This window comes from Falco cherrug, chromosome 2 (genome assembly GCF_023634085.1).
Source record: "Falco cherrug isolate bFalChe1 chromosome 2, bFalChe1.pri, whole genome shotgun sequence".
Taxonomy (NCBI): Eukaryota; Metazoa; Chordata; class Aves; order Falconiformes; family Falconidae; genus Falco; species Falco cherrug.
Genome location: NC_073698.1, coordinates 65491000 through 65511714, shown reverse-complemented (window position 1 = coordinate 65511714; position 20715 = coordinate 65491000). Strand labels below are relative to the sequence as shown.

Below are 20715 nucleotides of genomic sequence, written 5' to 3'. Positions count from 1 at the left end.
ACAATTTAGAATGAGAGTCGAATGCACTGTCTGGCTTTAATGCATGCAATGGAGTTAAGTCATTACAATAACAATTAGTCCTATGATCATCATTATTTGTTTGAATTATGGAGTCCTGTAAGGTGAAACGTTATCCAAACCAGTAATTGAGAGAGGCAGCCTTGACCGCAGGGCTCCTAGGATAGTTGCTGAAGTGCAGTAATGTATTCTAGGTGCTATTTTAAAACCCGTCTTCACAGCTTAAGTCTTTCAGGAGTGCATTAAAAGCTAGTATGTTTTAACAGAGCTTTGTAACTGCTAGAATTGATGGTATCTGTATGGAAAGTACTCTGTGGTTTTTGAACTCTGCATAACTAATTTATTTCTTGGCACCTGTGCGGTCAGACTTGTGGCTGAGTTCGACTTTAGAACCTTTGATCCTGAAGGTATCCTTTTCTTTGCTGGAGGCCATCAAGACAGCACATGGGTAGTCTTGGCTTTGCGCAAAGGACGGCTAGAGCTGCAGCTGAAATACAATGGAATAGGCCGCGTGACCAGCAGCGGACCACTTATCAACCACGGCATGTGGCAAACGGTGAGTCCAGACGATGGCTGACGTCTTACCGGTAGTTCCTTGGCTTGTTCCTGACGGGCTCTGTCACGTGCAGCTAGACTTTGTGCATTCTTGAGAAGATGCTTTTCTATCCGTCTATCCAATCAATGCATGCCAGTACATTATACATTTGAAGGAGAGAAGGAAAAATATTCTAACAAATTGCATTATACTTCATATCCATTGTACACTAGACTGCATCGCTAATTTGCACAACCAGAGCAGAGACAGTGCCTTTGAGATGCAGCAGTGCTAAGCTGACTTCACGTCAGTTCGAGAAGATGGCCCCTGGGTGAGGGCTGAAAGGGCACAAGGGGGAAGGAACTCTGTAGCTGCTCTTTTAAGGATGTTTCTAAGGGTATTTGGCGTATGGGGTGTGTGTGTTGTTGCTTTTATTTATTCATTTGTTTGTTTGTTTAGTCACAGGGTTTAAATTTTCTGAGCCCTTGACAAATCTCTTATGCTACAGTATCCTTTTTTAAAAGTCTTCAGGCTTTTTGCTATATACAGTAGACCATTTCCCTTGTAAAGATACTGGGGTCTATTAGAACCTCTGTGCTTACTAACCTCTTCGTTAACATAATCCCAGCAATCTCCCCGGATGATGCACTGCATCTTGGAGCTTCTAAGGATTCATGCTCTTGACACTCTCACAGAACATCTCCTGGTGACTCTGGAAGCATCATGGGTGTTACTATTTGTGACAGGATCATGAAAAGCATCCTGTAGTATGATCTACAGTAGATTAGCAGTTTGTATGTGCCTTCTCACTTCTGCCTTTTCCTCTCCTTTCATTTTTTATTACTTAATTACATCTTTCGACTTTTAAGTTGACGTGTCTCTTGGAGAGTGGGTGAGAAGTTCTCTGGTAACTTGCACATGAGACAGATGCTAGTATCTATGAATAATTTTCTGATTTAAGTTTTGAGTATAAAAAATATCAGAACTATACATTAAAGAAAAAAGCAAGGTGGGAAAAAAATTGTTGCTATTGAATAAATAAAGAAGCCCTTGAGTGCATTCAGTGTCAACTACTGACATTTGGTAATGTTTCCAGTGGATGAGGTGATGTTTAAGTCAGTTGCTTTGCTGTCAGTGAAACAATTTTAGATTCCAAATGGAGAGCTGTAGAGGTTTAGCAAAGCTGTAGATAAAATGTATGACATGCTGTGTATCTTTACAGGTAGGAGTAGCCTCAAGCCAGTTCTTACTAAATGTGTTGTAAGATTTGTTCTGCTAATTTGAAATATGGCAATTGTAGTTGCCTGCGCAGAGAAGATGGTGACAGAAGATGTAAAGCAGAGCTGATGCCACTGGGGTGGCTTGGGAAACACAAAAAACAGTCATTACCATGCTAAACTGTTTAACATGGGAGTATAACATACTTGCTAAGTGCAAACTTCATTAAGAAGTAATTACAAACTTTCCCATGTTAGTTTTGGGGGAGACAGCTAAAATGTATTTTCTTTGTTCAAGTAATACAAAAATGCTCAAACACGTGGGAGTTATGGGGTAAACAAAGGCTGTGCTTGCTTTCTGCAGGGAGAGAAGGCAGTGTGATAAAAGTAAGTATCATTTCTAGGCAAGAAGTACTGGTCTCTGGCCAGCCATCAGTGTCAGGGCTCTTACCCCCAGGTACCATCATAAACATGAAATTGCTTGGCTGACTTGCTGCAGCAGTGCACTCTTTGCACATTTTTTGAGAGTGTATAAATCCTCTGGAAACCTTTCCCCAAGACTTTTTGGGACAGTGCAGACCAAGCTGTGGGTGCAGTGCAGGTGGACAGGACCCATGCCAAAGGAGGAGCAGAGGTGGCCCTGCAGCCACCAGTGCTGCCTTGCACATGGGCTGAGCAGGGCCTGGCAGCTGCCAAAGATAGAGTATGGGATCAGGTGGGAGAGAGCACCATGCGGTGTTGGCAGAGGAGTGCTTGCCTGGAGCAAATCAATGGCCATAGCTTTGTTGACAATCTCCCAAAGTGAAACTGTTAATGCTGTGTGTGATACTGGCCAACGGCAGAAGGATTTACCCGCAGATGAGTGGCTGCAGGAAGAAGGAGCCTTTAGTCTCTTGAATTTATGGTTGACTCGCCTCTAAGTCTTGGAATGCTGCTTGCATTGCTGGAGTGCTGTTGATTTCTCCTTTCTCTGCTCTGTTTTCTTATCCCTTGCCTCCACCCTATTGGTACTTCGTTCTCTTCTGCTTAACATCCAGTGTCACCCCTGTCTCTGAATAGCATTTAATCTGTATGGCTGAGCAATACAACTCTTAAATCTGTTCCTCCATTTTATCCCCTCTTTCATTTCTCCTTTTTCCTCTGTCCAGCATGGTTTTTAATTAGAAAATCCCATTGAGGAGGGGTTATTCATTTTTATCTGTCTCTTTTTATAAGACATGTAGCCACATTTCAAGTATGGGCTTGTGTGTACTTTCCAGCTTCACCTTCTGTGAAACAGAACCCCAACAACCTTTAGAGGTCACAGTCCAGACTCAAATGCAGTTTGGGAGCTTTAGTCTGAGTCTGAACTTCAATATACACAGGATCAAGCCCTTAGTTTTGGTTAAACCTAGACCAGTGGAGTTTGGATACATGGGAGAGCTTTATAGGGGTTGTGAGAAAATAGTAATTTTACTATTTAACTTTCAGCAGAGGAAAAAACAATGGCTATTTAAAACAAAAACATGAGAAAGAGCACCAGTAGTGTATATCTTTTGGTCTCTTGAGCAAAAGTTGCATACTTTTATGGAAATATGAAGGCATTTTCAATATTTCTACCTGGTTGTTTTCTCTGATCTTGATCCCTCTTAATCTGTTTTTAAAAGATCATTCCCAGCATTGAAAACACAAACAAGCAATCCTCAGGAAGAACTTCTAATGTAGTTATTTGTGTGTAATACAGCTGGATGAAGTGGCATGTATGAACTGATGGTAGCAGAGAATGCACTTGCTTTCTGTTTGTTTTGCATTTCCAAAAAAAGTCATCATTTTGTCTTATTTTCGATGTTTAGTTTAGTACCACTCTGAGGACAGTATGGTTAGCAAAAATAATAACCTACCTGCACCGTTAAATGTCAGAACTGAAGGTTAAGCAATCACAAGCAGATTCATGTTTGGCTTTAACCCTGCGGCTGCTTCTACACCCATCCCTTTTCAGAGCTGTCCACTTGCTTTTCAGCAAAGAGGGGACAGGCTAGCTGTGTGCTATGAGTTATCCAGGGCGTGAATCCAAAACACAAAGCTGACTACCCTTATGGCTAACCATATGGGAGCCCTTCGCTAGGAGAACTCCCCATGTGAATGTCCCTAGGCATGCTGTGGCAGTCAGCAGCTAGCTTCTCCTTGCAACAAAAGGAGGGAATTAGAGCAGCCTGCTGGCCACCAAAATGTTTCCCCTTGTGGTTTGTAGGTCGTGCACCAGCAGTTAAGTTTTGAATATGAGGAACCCAAGCTGAAAGTGCCAGAGGGCAATGTGAAGCAGGGAGAATATAATTTCCTAAACTGGAATTTGTTGAGTTTCCACAGGGATTAACCCCGTCTCCTATGGAAGTTTCCACTGCTTTGCGTTTGTTGATATTAATGATCAGAAGCAGCTAAGAACTCAGACTATTTTCTTTTACATTTCTATGTTTTTACTTTCTATACAATCTAATAAAATTTTAGAAGGCCTTGAATTTGGGTGGCCCTGCAAATTGCAGGATTTCTTCACAGGAGAAGCACAGTATAGACATTGCTGCAGCTGGCTTTTCCCCATTCCTGTTTGCTCCATCGCTGCCCATGATCTGTGCTAGGAGCAGGGAGATGGCCTGTGCCAGTTCCCTCTGGCACTCCACACCCCAGTGCCTTAGGGCAGTGGTGAACGTGACACCAAGCAGAGGTGTCCGAGAGTGAGTTTTTAGCTAGATAGCCAGTGTAGCTAAGGCAGTTGGGCTGTGGCTACCAGGACCTGTGGGCTTATGCTCCCACCCACTGAGTGGACTTCACAGCCTGCCGATGCCCAAAAAAGCCTGTTTGAAACTGGCTTGTGTGTCTCCATGGAATGCAGTCAGGAGGTGTAGATGCCACTTTAAACAAGCAGGTCAAGCCAAGTTAAGACAAATAAATTCATGTCCCATAGGATACAGCACAGAGCAACACACTAGGTGTAAATAGTGTTTTAGCAATATAAACCAGGCGGTACTGGTATCCGCAGGAGAAGAAAAAAATTTGATAGTCGGTGAATAATCTTTTCTACTATCAAATCCACTTAATCTTCACTTTTGAAGACTGCAATCCAAAGGGAGTGTCCAGGTATAAACATGCTCAACCCTATCATCCTTTATGCTACAGCACTGAGCGAGATCTCAGCATAGCTGATGGAAACAATTTTAGGACAGCTATTCTTGAAATGCCAAGGGAAAGATGCTCATGACCTGGGCTGTTAGCAGGGAGAAGGAAGCATAAGTCTAAACAGCCACTGAAATAGATTTTTGCTTCTATACGTATAGCAGCTCACTGATGAAGACACATCTGGGTGTTCCAGGGAAGCTTTATGGATGAAAAGTGGGTAGGTGGGGTATCTGTCATAGAGTGGGAAAGAGTGCTATGCTGAATATTATGAAATAGTGGAGGTACGCTCCTTTCCTCTATAGGGGAAGAAAGGGGTTGTGTTCTGCTACTGCCACAGAATGCCCCGCTGGTAGCAGGACCCAGGTCCCAAGGCAGCAGAATCCTTATTGCTGTTCAGCAGCCTTCTGCGTGTCAGCTTTGTGCTTTGCCTTCTCCTCTCCCTCTGCAGAGCTAGCTGCTTTATAGTGCTTCTCTGTGCAGCCTGGTCACAATTAAAATGATAGGGTTTTTTGAAATTTCAGTGGCAATAGAATCTTCCTAAGATGCTAAGGGCTACTAGGAAGTATCTCTTCATAGACATGGAGGTAAAACGTGCAGACCTTTTGAGAGGAAAAAAACCCAAAACAATTACACATTTTTTTATTACACTCTCAAAAATCACATCTATTGTTCTTTTTCCAGGGGTTAGTATTCAAGGACTGTGGCTGGAAAGCTCCTGCATTATCTTTCACTGGTCCAACAAAAGACATCTGTTTCCAGCTTTTCCTTTAACATGCAGTTGTAATAGGAAGTTTCTCATTAGTAATAATATTGCATTTATATTTTGCGTAGAGCAACCTGCAAGTGTCATGTAGTTAATCCACTTGTATTTTTGTGTAGCTATTTTGAAGTACCTGGGCTGTCTTCACTGTTAGGGTAACCTAACGGGTTGCTTTCTAGAGTAAAGATTTAAATATCAAGGTGGAATGTAACTTAAAAATTAGACAAAGAGGCTTGAGGACAAAAAATATTTCTCTGTCTTGGGGATTTCACTGGTGGTGTCTGTCCTTTAGTTGAGGCTTCAGGTAAGTTCTTTTTATACTGAATTATTCTATTTGCAATTTTACTTTTTCAGATCTCTGTTGAAGAACTCGAAAGAAGTTTGGTTATAAAGGTCAACAGGGATGCAGTTATGAAAATAGCTGTCTCAGGGGATCTGTTTACTCTAGACAAAGGACTGTATCAGCTGAATTTGACAGTAGGAGGCATTCCTTTCAAAACAAAGGACCTTATTCTACCGGTAAGCACTATGGATCGCTCATGTTACTTTGCATGCCTGAAAGGCTTGATTTCATGTTCTCTTGGGGTAGTGTAACTCCTTCCTGAGAGCAGTTCAGCCTGCCCTGAAACAGGTGAAATAATCACCTTCTAGATATGGCTTTCTCTTTATTAACTATAGAGGGAGCCTAAGCCAGCAGCAAAGGTGAGACTCCTGATTTTTTGATTGTTAAGTTTGGGTGAGATGTAACCCATCCTTAGCCTGCAGAATTAGGACACAGCAAAACTGGAGCCCATGACAAAATTAATGGTGGTCATGCTGGCTTGGAGACCATGTGTGGCTCTGGGGAGTCAGTGGACACCCTGCTGTGTGAGGTACCACTGGGCCCATGAGGTTGGGAACCATTGGGGGCACATTTTGTGTTGTGACCAAAGTTTGTGCTACACGTATATTGTATCACAGTTTTGCTGCTTGGGTTTGCTGTTTCAGTTTAGTAAGACACAAGTAAAAACAGAAGCTTATTTTTCTGTTTCCTCCTAATACAAGTAGATAGGGCATATGAGTAAAAGCTGAGGCACTCTTTGCATGAGATGATTGGGTGGTTGCTGTGTTTCTGAAATAGCTGCTGCTCAGGCCGTTTTGAATGTCCACCACACACAGAGTTGGCACCTTGAAACCCAAATTGGCATCTCTTTATTTCTAAATGAGGTGACAAGCTTGTGGCTCTGTGACTGGGAGCGCAGCAGCTGAGGAAGGCTCCTGTTCCTCACAAGAAGTCATTCAGGGCCACTGCTTGTCTGAAACATTAAGCTCGGGGTGTGGTCTGAATATAGGATTGAGAGCCAAAAGCTCCTGAGGTTTTTATCCTGGCTCAGATACTTAATTCTCTCTCTGCTTCAGTGAACTGGGGGTAATGGTGCTGATCTAGACACTTTGCAAGGAGCCTTCTCTTTCCATGCTGCCTCACATTTTAATGCTGACATTTGGTACAGGATAACATAACTAGAGGCTGGAAGGAACAAGGTGTGTACAGAGTAGTGTGCCCGTCCTGTGGCTCAGGCACTGCTGCCTTTAGCCAGAACCCAACAACTTACACCATGATCAGGTCCAGCATCTTGTGTGTCATGAAGGCTGTTTGCAGTGACACAAAGGACTGGTTTTTCAACTTCAAGTTACCCTCCAGCATTTGCAGTGCAGAATTACAGGAGTTACATCACTTTGACTACAGAGCTTTAGAGGTAAATTGCACTAATGATGTGCAGCCTGTAAAGGAGCTAGCAGAATCAATACAACCAAATCAGCACCTGCATTAGCTAATGCCCTCCTGCCCTGTGGAGACAAGCTGAGCTCAGGAGAGCTTCCAGGGGAGTACTGACCACTTACTTGATTGGGATTGCAGGACTGGGGCTGCCGCCAATTGGTTTGCATGCGCATAACACGTAAAAAATGTTTGCTCCTGTTTGGTATCACAATATAACTCAGTGTTCCTCTGCACACAAAATCAGTTATTCTTCACTGAACACTAGTTTGAGGCGTGAGATGCTGTTTTATCTTCCTAGCTGAACGCTCGGCTGGATGGCTGCATGCGGGCATGGAACTGGCTGAATGGAGAGGACACCACCATCCAAGAGACCATAAAGATGAATGAAAAGATGCAGTGCTTTGCTGTAGCGGGACGAGGGTCTTTCTATCCTGGCCGGGGTTTTGCTGTGTTTAATCTTACTTATGGTAAGTACTTTTATTTTTTTTTATTTCTGACCTCTTGTCCTGCCAGTAACCATGCTTGGTTAATGAACAGTTTAAATCTTACAGGTGTGCCATACTCAGTGTTGATTGATGCAGAAAAGACTGGCAGCTGTGGATGGAGAGGGAATAGCTAAACCTGTGGTTCATAGCAAAGGCAGGCCTGTGTGTGATGGTTAGAGCCAGTACGAATATGCTCATATGTGATATGCATTTCACATCCAGGCTGGTTCCAGCTCATCCTCAGCATTAGGGGCTTCACATCTCTGACAGCAGTGTAGGTGGTTCCAGCCCTATCCGCTGCTTTCTGCTAAATAGGGAGAGCTGCAAGACAGTGCTGTGTCTGGAGTTGTTGATGCACAGAAATCAATGTTGTCTGTAACTAAATGTCCAAGATTGGATTCACTTCTAATCATTGGGTGGTATTAGTTACACTTGGGACAAACAGACTAAGCATATCCCTAATACATGCTGAGTGAACTTGGCCTAGATACAGTAATAACAAGTTTCAAACCAAATTTGGCTATACTAATTTAGCGCTCAAAAAGGCACTTTTTCTTTGTTCTAGATTATTCTGTTTGTTTACATGTCCAATCAACTGACAGTATTTTTAAACCCATACAAGTGCCAACCGTCTATTTTGGTTTGGTGTGTAAGTCCTCTGCAAAAGCTCTCTGTGCACCATTATGTGGATTTTTATACTCTGTCATTGTAAATTAGGGAGTATCAGGTGTATGTTGTCTCATTCACCACACGGATTCCAAAGCTGTAATGGAAAGACAAGGCAGCATTGGAAGTGCAGGTGGCAGCACTCAGCAGAGATGAGGCCATGGAACCTGCATTTTTTTTTTTCCTGCAAACAATAACTGCTTGGTTTGGGGGGTTTTTTTGGGTGTTTTGGGTGTGTTTGGTGTTTGGGTTTGGGGTGTTGTTGGTTGTGGGTTGTTTTGTTTTGGGTTTTTTTGGGGGGGGGGAGGGGCCAGGCGGGCAGCAGCTTTGTAATGGTAAGCTTCATAAAGAACTGACTGTATTTTAAGATGTGGTGAACCAGCAAAGGTAATACTGCTATCAAGGGAGGTTGCAGAAGCAGGATTGAAATCTTTCTTTGTAACCAGCATCACCTGTTAAATTACAAGGGCACTGGGGCAGTAAGAAAGATGCTAGAGAGTTTAGTTTAGAGTTCAGCAGGTGAGGTAAAACCTCCCATGCTTCTGAGAGGGTGGTGATAAGGAAGTGATTAGGTAGGTTATCAGTGTAGCATGCTTATATCCTTTTTCAGTTTAACATAGGCTTTCATAGAAATGTTTCCTATATGTCAGATATGGACTTAGATTCCTCAATGATCTTCAGACAGTCAAGAATGATTCAAAAATAGGGTGCCTAAGCTTGCAGTAATTCTTTGAATGTGTTGGATTGACAGCCATGGGAGTTTGAATCTCTGTGATAAAAAAGCTTAACTTTGTTCTTTGATATTCTGAAAGACAGCAGAATGCAGAAGGTAACAAGAGGAAACTCGTGCCTTTTTCTTCTCTGATTTTATGTTCAGGTGCTTTGGAATTTTTAGGGTTTTTTTTAGGAAAAGAAATGTGGCAGTCCCTCCATATGCTCATCCATCTATCCTCTTCTCCAGACAGAAATTGCACAGCCTCCCGATTTGATCTGTTAGTCCTATGTCATGCTACACATTTCTTTTTTTGCAGTGCAACCTTCTTCTGGAAATGAAACCAAGACAAGTTGGGAAATAGAAGTAAATGCTGCAATTCAACCAGCAACAGATACTGGTGTGCTTTTCGCTCTAGTTACAGAAGAAGCATCTGTCCCTTTATCACTGTCTCTGATTGACTATCACTCCACAAAGAAACTGAAACAACAGGTACAGACTTAAGCATTTTTCTAGAGAAGGTTCCTTGCTATTTCCTGGGAACTGTTTTCAAAAAACAGTTGTCAGGTTTTCTGCCTGCCTGCTTATTTACTCCCACCAGTTCAGAACGCGGTAGTTATGATGAAGTGCTGAAGCTACTGATTTAATAGTATTCATAATAAAAGGCTAGATTCTGGCATTATATTAGTGTAAATCAGGAATGATTTCACTAAAACCCATGAGCCAACCTTTCATTTACAGTACAGCAGCTCTAGTCTGTTTGGTTCCAGTGCAATACAACAACCTCTGTAAGACCCGCTGAGAAGACAGTGGTTACGACTAACGATTAGTCCCACTGGTTCATTGGTTTTTCATCTGTGCGAATGACCTCAGAACACAGCTAGCAATAGCAATAAGGCTAATTCTCTAGTGGCTTTGCAAAAGCTTTGTAAACAAGACCACAGTGGGGTCTTCCTGGTCTCGGATAAGCATGGCTGGGTGTATTTCTGCTCACTGCCTCTTTTTTTCTTTTCTCTTGCTGTCCAGTTTATCATCGTGGCCTTGGAGAACACAGTTGTGTCCAGATTGGCAATAAATTTCTGCGATAAGAAGGAACACTCTGTGGACATCCTCCTCAAGAAAGATCACTTATCCCTGAGAGTAGATGGGATAGTGGGAGAGAGTGAACTAAGCATCTCTGAGTTAGAAGACAGTCTGTCCATCTTGGAGAGCTCTTTGCAGTCAACAGTGAAGACATACGTGGGAGGGTTGCCAGGTGAGCATCCAGTTTTGTAGCATGGACTGCAGACTCCCAACTCACCTTGCTGAGCAGGTGGTCAGGAAAACTGTCTCCATTCATGCAAGATGGGAGCCTCCTTCTGTGTTTCTGCTTGAACAGGCTTTGTCTGCAATGCAAGTGTGTGGTCTTAGCAGATGTGAGGGGGTGCTTGACAGTTATTTTTTTTTCTTGAATGATTGCGTCCTTCTGAGGACAGCTGGAAACAACAATAGAAAGAGGAGATTTTGCTTGGTCAGCAATAGGAATGATTTCTGAAGGATAGGTGTAAGCAGGGTCAGTATCTTAAACCTGCAAAAATGCATAGGAGCTAGACCTGCTCCAGCAGTGCTTCATTAATTTAAGGGATGTGTGTGAGCACTCCTTGGGGGGACCACCAGGGCCTCACATTGTTTTGACTGAACCTTGGGAAAGCTCAGTGTGGTGATTCTCCCTGGCTGATGTTCTCTGTGAACTGATCACAGCACTAGACAATTAAGAGATTTCTTCCCAGAAGAGGGTACACAGGGCACAACCAAGGGCGTCCCACCATTTATAGTTTTGCTGGCTTTTTGGCAACAACAGGGATTCTTGTGCAAGGTCAGTTTGCTCCTCTGTTTGGGACCTGGAAGATCAAACTTTCCTCTGAATCACGAATTTCAGCCAAGTTTGGGAGTTTGTTTCTTGTTCTGGCTGAACTGGTTTATCAGTCCCTACTGCTGAGGAATGTAATTAAGGAAACATTTAGGTTTCCAATGCACAGCAGTACATCCTATTTTGTTGTCAGCAGTTAAACAAAATCTTGCCCTTACTTGCCCAAGCAAGGGAGAGGCAGCAATGTTGGCCTCTTGGTAGGCACTGAAGCAGTCAGGCTGGAACAGTGTGGCTGAGGTGCCACGTGTGCTAGGACACATGGCATCACTGTTCCCACCATGAATAAGAGTTTACAGAGTATTTACGCCAATGATGTTAATGGCTTCTAGTCACAGCGACAAGGGAGAGGCCACACACTCCGGGACATTCACACACTGACAGGAGCAAGGCAGAATCCCCAAATGTGGCATTTTCTAGTGTCAGACTGAATTGTCTGAGCTGGCCATTGCTCAGAGGTCACCTGCTTTCTTTCAGGTAGCTTTCAAATGCACAGCAGAGACTTTCACAGCTCAGAAAACCATCCCATTCTGTCACTGTCCCAAGTGCTCTGTGGTTGGCTTAGACTAACCATGCTGGATGAAGCACAGTTTTTAATTAGCCAGAACTAAGTGTGAGATATCATAGCTGTGGCTGTTTAGACCCAGCTGACTTCTGTAGGTTCAGCTACTTTACCCCTTAGATCTGTTCTGCTTAGCAATGGGTATCTGTGATCACAAAGCCTGTGATCTGCTTTTGCTATTGAGAGGAAACAGCACTTGCATCAAGAAACCTTGTCATTTGCCAAACGAATAAATATTTCAGCACTCTGGGCTAAATAACTATACCAAATGGTCAGTTCGAAGAGAGTTTGGCTCATTCAAATTTTGAAAACATTACGTCGTTTTTGGTTGTTCCCTGCTTCCATACCCTGTGGAAAGAACAAAGCATAGTGGTCACACTTAATGTCTTTATTCCATTTGCCACAAATAAAGAACTCTGGGTCAAAATATGTTCCAACCTAAGTATGGTTAATATTGCAGGTGTGGAAGAAATATTATTTAGAGTTTCAAGAGATATGTGGGAACATACAGGCATTTACTACCTTTTCTGTGGTACTTTCAGTTCTGGTAAATTCTTGATTATGTAATTTATATGATGCATAGGTGTTTTTCCAGGCAATGTGTATACCACCAGGTGAAGGAGCCTTTAGATAAGACTTCAGAGTTTTTACAGGAGCACGTTTCAGACAGATCCGTTTCTAGTCAGAACAGAAAATTAAAAATTTGGCCTGATTTGCAATTACAACACACAAAAAAAAAAAAAAAAAAAAAAAAATTTTAGGTAGTGTCTTTTACAAATCCACCTGAAAGTCGACACTGTCTGTCTGTCAGCCCTGCGGCACGCATAAACGCAATCTGCATGTTTCCTTAGATGCATGTTCACGCTTCAACTTCTTCTGAGTCAAAATTTAGTTTACATTCATGTGAGGTACTACAGCACAGATGCCCCCTTCTTTTAAGCAGACTTCACAGATAGAATTTGGTAAACCGGGAGGAATAGGAAATAGCCAACATTATTAGTTTAAGCAGCTAGCAAGCAATGGTACTTTTCAGCCAGGAAGCTGAAAAATTTGTAGTAACTCTTCATGGCTTACAGATCCCACACAAATGTTCCTTTTCTCATGCAGTCCTAGAGTCTGTCTGAGAAGTGTTTGATCACATCAGCTTCAAATTTGGCCCTGCAGGCAGAACCCTTTAAATTGCACATAATCTCAGGTCAACAGGACAACCTATTGTTCAAGTTGTCCTTGCTTCAGTGTAAAGATAAGGGGGTTACTTAGCTACCTGCATCACTGTGAAGTTAAATAAGCTTTGAGATGTTCATTGCTTGCCATTGCACAACCAGCTTGATTGGTTTGAAGGGTAGAGGACACAGTTCACATAATTGTCATGTTACTATGTTACTGTGTGGGGTGTTGGTTGTTTTTAAAATCAATGTGGAGATGACATTACAGAAGTTAGTAATAAAATTTACTAACTTCCTCTAGTCTGTTGGATTGTACTTTGTGTCTTCTTCCTTGCTATTTGTTTTCTGCCTCTGGTAAACTGATTAAAAGCATGTCACCAACGGATTGCCATAGAAAAAAATAGTTTCATTAGTCTTACTAACTCAGTTGATGTATTCCAGCACCTTTCTGATGAATGCCAGCAACCTCCTTGTGCTGATACATAGCATAGTTATGGTAAAGGTGAGTCTGGCAAGTGTTAGAGGCTGCATATAGGAGGAGCTTTGCTGTCATGAAGTCCTTTGTATAATCTTTTGGCAGATATTTTGGAGTGAGAGAGCAAGAAAGAGCGTTAGATGAGGGTGTAACAACTACACTCGTAACAAAGTAGAGGATCCAGAGATGGAGGGCAGGAAAACATTGAGACGGAAAGGAGTGTGAACACTGTGGAACTGGAGTGAAGCCTTGCTGCTGTGCAGGGTATAGTTTCATCAGGACTGGAGGCCTTGCAGAGACACAGAGAAGCTGAGGAAGAGTTCAGCCTGGGAGAAGGGCTTTTGGGCATGAGAGCAGATGGCGTTTTCCCCATGTCTGGGATTGTGCTGTCGCCTTCCAGCAAGAGGGGCAGGGGGCAGGTAGAAATCCTGAAGCAGAGAGGAGAGCTTGAATTCATTGAAGTGATAGTCATCTAATCATAGGTAGGGCAGGTATTTATTCAGAACCAGCCATCAGAGATGTTTATCTCCGCTTTCACACAGACGTTCCTGTCACTTCCACTCCCGTCACCGCATCCTACCATGGCTGCATGACTGTCAAGCTGAGCAACAAGGCACTGGACTTAGATGAGGCTCTTCACAAGCACAGTGACATCACCTCACATTCCTGTCCTCCAGTCCAGGCGGGTCAGTAGGTACCACTGCAATGCGAAAGTTTTATAGTCAGAAACTTTCAATGCTTTTTTTTTTTTTTTTTAAAGATATAAATTATTCAGACCTACCGCACTGCGTGTATAGTTTCTCTTAAACACTGAAGTTATGTAGGAGCTACTGATCCTTATGTCAGATTGATTATTGAAATATTCCTTTGCTTTGAAGTTTAAAGGTTGTAATATATTTGTAAATAGTTCAGAAGACTAATAGTAAATAAGCCGAAAGTGCAGAATATACCAAAAGTGAATGTTATCTTTAGACTGTAAGAGACAGTTTTATCTGTAATGTGGAAAACCTGGTAATATATGAGTGTGGACTGGAAGAAAAAATAATAATTCTGTATTATTTTTTATTACCAAACACTGCTTTCTGATTTGCAAAATATGAGAGAATAAAATATTTACATACAAGTTTTTAATTTACCTGTACTGAGAGTATTCTTTATTCTGTTATTTGGAGATAATGACTCAGATACACCTGATGTGGAGATGACACTGCTTGGGTGGGGGGTTGGTTGTTTGGTTTGGGGTTTTGTTTGGAGGTGGAGGGTTTTATGTGCTTATGTCAGTGTTATAGATCTCCTGGGCTGCAGAGCAAATGGTTGCTGCTATTCTTATTGCTAGAGTTTCTCTTTATGGTACCACAGATAGAAGACTCAGTTGTGACCTTTAGAAAAACTCTTGGTCAACAAAAATGGAAAACGAAGTTGGGTCAGCAGGAAACAATTAGAAGAAAAGACTCAATAAGTTGAAAGCCACATGGCTTTCAAGTCAATAACCACTGAAGCAACTGATGAGGTGTCAAGAATTGGGGAATATTATCTGGCAATGACATGTTTTTGCTGCTTAATTTTTAGGCTGGCTCATTCACTGTGAGCCCAGTGGGAGCAGAGAGGCTTGAGAATCTGGGAGTTAGCCAGGCCAAATTGCAGTGTGGTGAGAATATGTGTGTGGGTTTACTCTGGCGAGGTTGTAGAGCCATAAAATGCATTCAACTTTTAAGCATTCCTCGTGAAGTTGGGGTGGGCTTTCCTAGCCTCCTTGGAGTCACTTAAATCTTGCTTTATTTGGTCCTTGTCTTGCATCAGATTAATGAGCTGAGAAGGGCAGGTATATGCTGTGGTGGAAATCCGAATAATGGGTAGCTAAGGTTACCCCGTGCTTCAGACGGTTAATGTGGAAAAGGTCTAATTCTACAAGGTCTTTTATGAATTGTTCTTGGTCATTCTACATCATGTTTTGCCTAATCAGACACGGAGATGACAGATTAGCCTAATAAACCACATATGTGACAACTGTGACCAAGCTGTGGAGATACAACTGTCCCAGAGGAAAGGATGGAAGAGGGGGAAGACTATCCCAAACATGTTTCCTGGTAAGGATCCCTGCTTTATTTAGCAGAGCAGAGGAAGGTACTCTATTAGCCATTAGACGGCATGACATCATAGCTCTGCATCGTGACCAAATCAGTCAGCAGTAATGGAGAAGGGAAGAAAAGACCAGAGCTTTATCACTTTCAACCAACCTACTCGTTCAGACTGACATTAGACATCTCAGAAGACTCTTTACACTCAGGTATGACCAGATGCAAGTTTGAGCAGACAGTTGCTCACTAGACAGTAATAACCTATTGGTGGAGTGTGCATCGATAGGAAAACACAGAGGTAGCTCTATGTATTTGCTTTCTTTTATTGAGCAAGGGAAACAACATCATTCCTGAGAGTGCTCTCTCTTGGAGTTGATTATTCTGGATCAACTTGTGATATGATGGTGAACCCAAGAAACATCAGTATCTCCTGTGAGAGCCGGGAATCCTGAAGATACTCTGGTTAATAGCACTCCCACACCGCAGTGTTGTTTTCTGTGTGTTTTTCAATGGTTATTTTGGTCCTTTACCAAAATACGTCTCTGTGCTGGTTTTGGCTGGTGTAGAGTTAACTTTCTTCATAGTAGCTACCATGGGCTGTGTCTTGGATTTGTGCTGGAAATAGTGTTGCTAACACAGGGATGTTTTCACTATCGCTGAGTGGCGCTTACACAGCATCAAGGCCCTTCCAACTCCTCACTAACCCCACCAGCGAGAGGCTGGGGGGGCACAAGGAGCTGGGAGGGGACACAGCCGGGACAGCTGGCCCCAGCTGACCCAAGGGGTATCCCATACCACATGGTGTCATGTTCAGCGTATAAAGCTCAGGGAAGAAGAAGGAAGGGGGGGACATTTGGCATGATGGTGTTTGCCTTCCCAAGTCACCGTTACATGTGATGGAGTCTGGCTTTTCTCAACCAGGTGCATATAACTCGCCTTGTCAACAATACATGTAAGGTACCTTGTCACTGATGTTAACATCACTGGCCCCAGACTTTGCATCTCAGAAAAACCTTTTTAATTGAACAAAATGCGGCTTTTACGGTCCATATAAATTAACCTCTGATCTTATGTCTATTAGTACTGAATCCCCTTTTTGTACATAGAGGTACAACACATGAATAAACAGAAATTTCTTGAAAGGTGGAAAGTATTATGAAAAAGGATGATCATTCTTTGTTTTATTTTCAGCTAGTCTGATGGTGTCACTTCCTTTTAAAGGAAACTGTCAAGTAAGCTGGTTTTGTTTATATAGGTTTTTTTAATATTATCATAATATGAAGCAGCTGCTCAAAAAATTAATGAGAAATACCTTCCTTTCCCTGCCTTGCTCTTTGGCCTTTCAGGAAATTTCTGTAGCTTCATTGCTGTCTGGACTGTAAGAGCAAGGAGCATCACCACCCTTCCTGCAGGAGCAAAATTCTGTGAAGGGACGCAGCAGGCTGATGGCTATTCATGCTGGTGTAGCCACTCCTGCCCCGAAATACGGCAGCCCTTTGCTAAGGGGGATCCCAGTTAATTTGATGCAGTGCATCAAATTAAATGGGTGCACACAACAGGGACAAGACTTTGTTCTTGCCAGTGGCACTGCTACAGGTATTGCTGCTTAGCCTTGTCAACATAATTTTGTCTTTATACAATAGGAGAAAATAAAATAAAAGTATGAAGGAATTCTGACCCTTCACCATTCTGTTTCAGTCATTGCAAAATGCCTGGATCGGGTCTTGATCACTTTAAAAATAAATCACTGGGGTTTAACATTGGTTTTGGTCGTGGTCCTCTTTTTGACTAGAAAGGAATTAATTTGAATGCTTAAGTGCAGCTTAAGATAGGTGTCTGGAAATTGCATCTTTAGCCCACTGACATGACATTTTACTACGCAGACTAGACTGGCACAAAGTTCAGACAAAATAGTCCCAATAAAATTAACCTTTCTGTTTGAAACCTGAAAGAGGGAACTATTCAGTAAGGTACTTTTTCCTCTGTTCTTTTGTTTTCCTGTCCTTACAAATGTACACAGTCTTTGGTACAGTATAAATATACACAGACAATTTTATTGTAAAATAATTGCCACACTTTTTTTATTGGTACAACACTATCACCAAAAAGGGTTATTAAATTAAATACTACAAACAAACAAACACCTGGTCTTTTTTTCTACCAAAAATGACTGACCTGGAGAGCTCCTGACTACCCACTCAGACAACACAGGCTAAAACCCCGCTACATTGGTTTATGCAAGCAGAACACGTATCCAGAGTGTTGAGTGTTTTCTTCATTTTTTCCTCTTGAAGAGAATTTATTCTGCAGTGTACTGAGAAGGAAACATCTCACGCTTATTGTAGCTGGAAAGCAACACTGCATTTGACTGCAGGCAAACTGAGTGGTGACTGGTCATGCCACTGGTGACATGTCTGCCCTTACAGTGCCAGGGTTCTGCTCTGCTCACAGTGAGATGCGGGTAAAAGCAGAGTGGCCATAACACCATCCACAGTGGGTTTCTTAGGAATTCTAGTGCCTGCACAGCACAGTTTTTAGAGGTTATTAAAATAAAATCCTACCAGCTACCTAAAATAAATACTTTGTTCTATGGTGCATATGGTGGAGGCTTTTCTCCAGGCAAGAAGTAAGTCGGTGTATAGAGAGCTGGAGCATTGGGAGCAAGCCCATAGCTGGAGCTGGACTGGGATGGAGGCTGAGTTTCTTCTGATAAAGAAATGTCAGTAGATGATGTTCCTGGAAAATTGCTGGCAGGCTGTATATAGACAAAGAAAAATAACCTTCAGTAAAGGATTACAACCCCATTTGCAGCTCTCCATTGTTTGCCATGTAAGTGTTATACAATAAGCCCCATGATTAAATTTCTTATGCATTGCAGCACAACACTCAGTTTTAAAGCACGTCCTTAAGTATAGCAATGACGGTGTCTAGTGAAACAAGACAGATTCCACCTGTAACCCAAGCCATTTTTAACAGACATTGCGCATACAGCTAGGCAATAGAGCAGAACAGGAATTTCTGCAGGAAAAGATGCTCTGGCTTCCTGGGTGAGGCACTGCACCTGACTGGCCAATTAGGTTACGTGTAGCTGCTTTTTTCCAAGCATCACTGTGAGATGTGAATTATCTCAGATGTAATTAACCTCAGTTATAATGCTTGCGTGAGTGCAAGGTCTTATTCCTGTGCCAAATGCAGATGACTCTTAAGAGAAAATTTTACAGGTAGGCATGTGTATCCCTTGTGGATCTTTTCACTTTGGCTGTCTCAGCTATAATGAGGTTCAGCTGAAAGGGTCATGAAAAACAGAGCTTATGAAGCAGCTCATGTTCAGGAACAAGCAGAGTTTGTTAAAACGAAAGAATGCATGTAGGGACTGATGTTCTGGATAAAATCCTACTACTGCTTTAAACCAAGTTTTGCCATTGATTTCAGAGGGGTCAGGATTTCACTCCTCCCCTCGTATGCCAGCACATGCCAATCCATGGGCTTCATCAGAAGAGTTGTGCGCAGCTCCCCTCAGGTTCAGGCTTAAAGTGCCTGGAATTTAAAAATCAAAACAAACCGAAAAATAGTAATCATGGATGTTTTCCAAGGGAAATGAAAAATCTGGGCAAGTAAACGCTGCTCCCTGCTGCTAAAAAAATTAATAGTCGCCATCTAGAAAGCCAGTGCCAGGGCTGGCACTTGGACAACGAATGGCACCTCAGAGCTGCCCAGGGCTGGCAGACCCCATGCCATGGTGCCTGGCTTCTCTGGGGGGCTCCAGGTGAGCGGGGGCTGCTGCCCTGGGCCAAAGCCCCATGGTGAGGAGAATGTTGGCCTGCGTTTGTACCACAGGGTGACTTGGTGAGTGAGAACGGGGATGTCCTGACAGGGAGGTCGGTTGTGCCCTTCAGCTCTCCAGGAGGCAGTGCAGGTACGCTGACAGACCTGCTAGCTACATCAGCTCCAAACTGTTGCAGTTGTTGTGGTTTTGGGTGGTTTGTTTTTGTAATTTATTTTGGAGTTGTTGCTTCCCTCGCGCCTCAAACTGCAGCCACTGTTTCCATCTGTCTGCCTGGAATTGCTTCTGTAATGAGCTCTCCTCTGGCAGGAATGACTGGCACAGCCTTCACTGCTGTCATCACCACCAGCCCCTGCACAGCTAATCATTTACCTGACCAGTTGGCAGGCCTGCTACCAAGACTAGTTGTGACTGAACTGTACCAGTAAGGGATGAATGATTTTGTTAGCACATGCCACAGTAAACAAAAGAAACCCTTCTCAAAATGCATTCTTGTTATCACCCTTTCTTTTATGCTTTTGGCTGATTTCTGCTGGCGGACAAGGAAGTATGAGGGAACTGAGGAGCGTTTACTGCCAGCTCAGGTTGTGGGTTTTTTAAAGACTTTGTTTTCCTCTCCAGCAAGCACTTATTCAGTGAGATACCAGATTCCACAGAGGGCTATGAATGAATCTGCTCGATGGTGGGAGCCACAGGTGAACTCAGGTTCATAGCCTGTGGGCTTAAGGGAGCTTTAGTCCATGCAAGTGGGGGCAGCACTTAGGCTAGGTGTGCTGCATGCCAGAGTAATCCAAGGTGGGTTATGTTCCCAGGAGGTGGAACTAGGGCTGTGGATTTCCTCACTTGAGCTGAGGGTTCAAACTAAAGTTATTAGTCGGTAATTGATTGCTAACTGCTTTACTTCATTAACTGGCATCAATTCACCTTTTTTTCCACCCCTAACTCTTAGCTGAAGAAGGTTTTGCTCCTTTTGTTGCACTGAACCACCACATGACCCTACCCCAGCCAGGGGCAGGTGTAGGGCAAAGTGAAATGCAGGGCCTTAGGAACAGTGTTTAGCCAAAGCTTTGGTGAGCCAAAGGGAATGCTGAGAAGAGAGGTGCGTCCTGGGGCTCTTAGGTGGATCTTGGTTGACGTGGAAGCAAAAAATTACACTTTTTGAAGTGCCCAAGGGCACCCTCTTGCCAGCTGCTCCAGAAATATGTGTGAGTCTCATGCAGCCCTTGAGCCACAGCAGCCAGCACTGTGTGGATATTTTGCAAACATTAGCCCACCTCAGATGCCATACCTTGAACTGCAGCCCTAGGATACAGGGTTCAGCTTCAGATTTTAGTGTCTCGGTTGAAGGCTCAAGAACACAGATACCTAAGCACACAGCATAGTGCCACGTAGCAATGGAATCCCACCCCTAGTCAGTGGAAAGGCCTTCAGGGTCTTTTGTA

The 20715-nt window shown here is 43.0% G+C and overlaps 2 protein-coding genes across 3 annotated transcripts in view; one reads left to right on the top strand and one right to left on the bottom strand.

Moving 5' to 3' along the window:
- GAS6 (growth arrest specific 6) overlaps nucleotides 1-14546 on the top strand; it is a 41559-nt gene extending 27013 nt beyond the window's left edge. The window contains exons 10-15 of the mRNA XM_055702643.1: nucleotides 385-574; nucleotides 6035-6199; nucleotides 7738-7906; nucleotides 9622-9794; nucleotides 10329-10557; nucleotides 13954-14546. Of these exons, the coding sequence (XP_055558618.1) occupies nucleotides 385-574; nucleotides 6035-6199; nucleotides 7738-7906; nucleotides 9622-9794; nucleotides 10329-10557; nucleotides 13954-14105 (1078 nt within the window). The 3' untranslated portion in view covers nucleotides 14106-14546. The remainder of the gene's footprint in view (nucleotides 1-384; nucleotides 575-6034; nucleotides 6200-7737; nucleotides 7907-9621; nucleotides 9795-10328; nucleotides 10558-13953) is intronic.
- Nucleotides 14547-16458: 1912 nt separating this feature from the next.
- TMEM255B (transmembrane protein 255B) overlaps nucleotides 16459-20715 on the bottom strand; it is a 76274-nt gene continuing 72017 nt past the window's right edge. The window contains exon 8 of one of the 2 annotated variants that reach the window (XM_055703369.1): nucleotides 16459-18244. In XM_055703369.1, the coding sequence (XP_055559344.1) occupies nucleotides 18077-18244 (168 nt within the window). In that variant the 3' untranslated portion in view covers nucleotides 16459-18076. The remainder of the gene's footprint in view (nucleotides 18245-20715) is intronic. The other variant, XM_055703368.1, reaches the window with a different exon arrangement.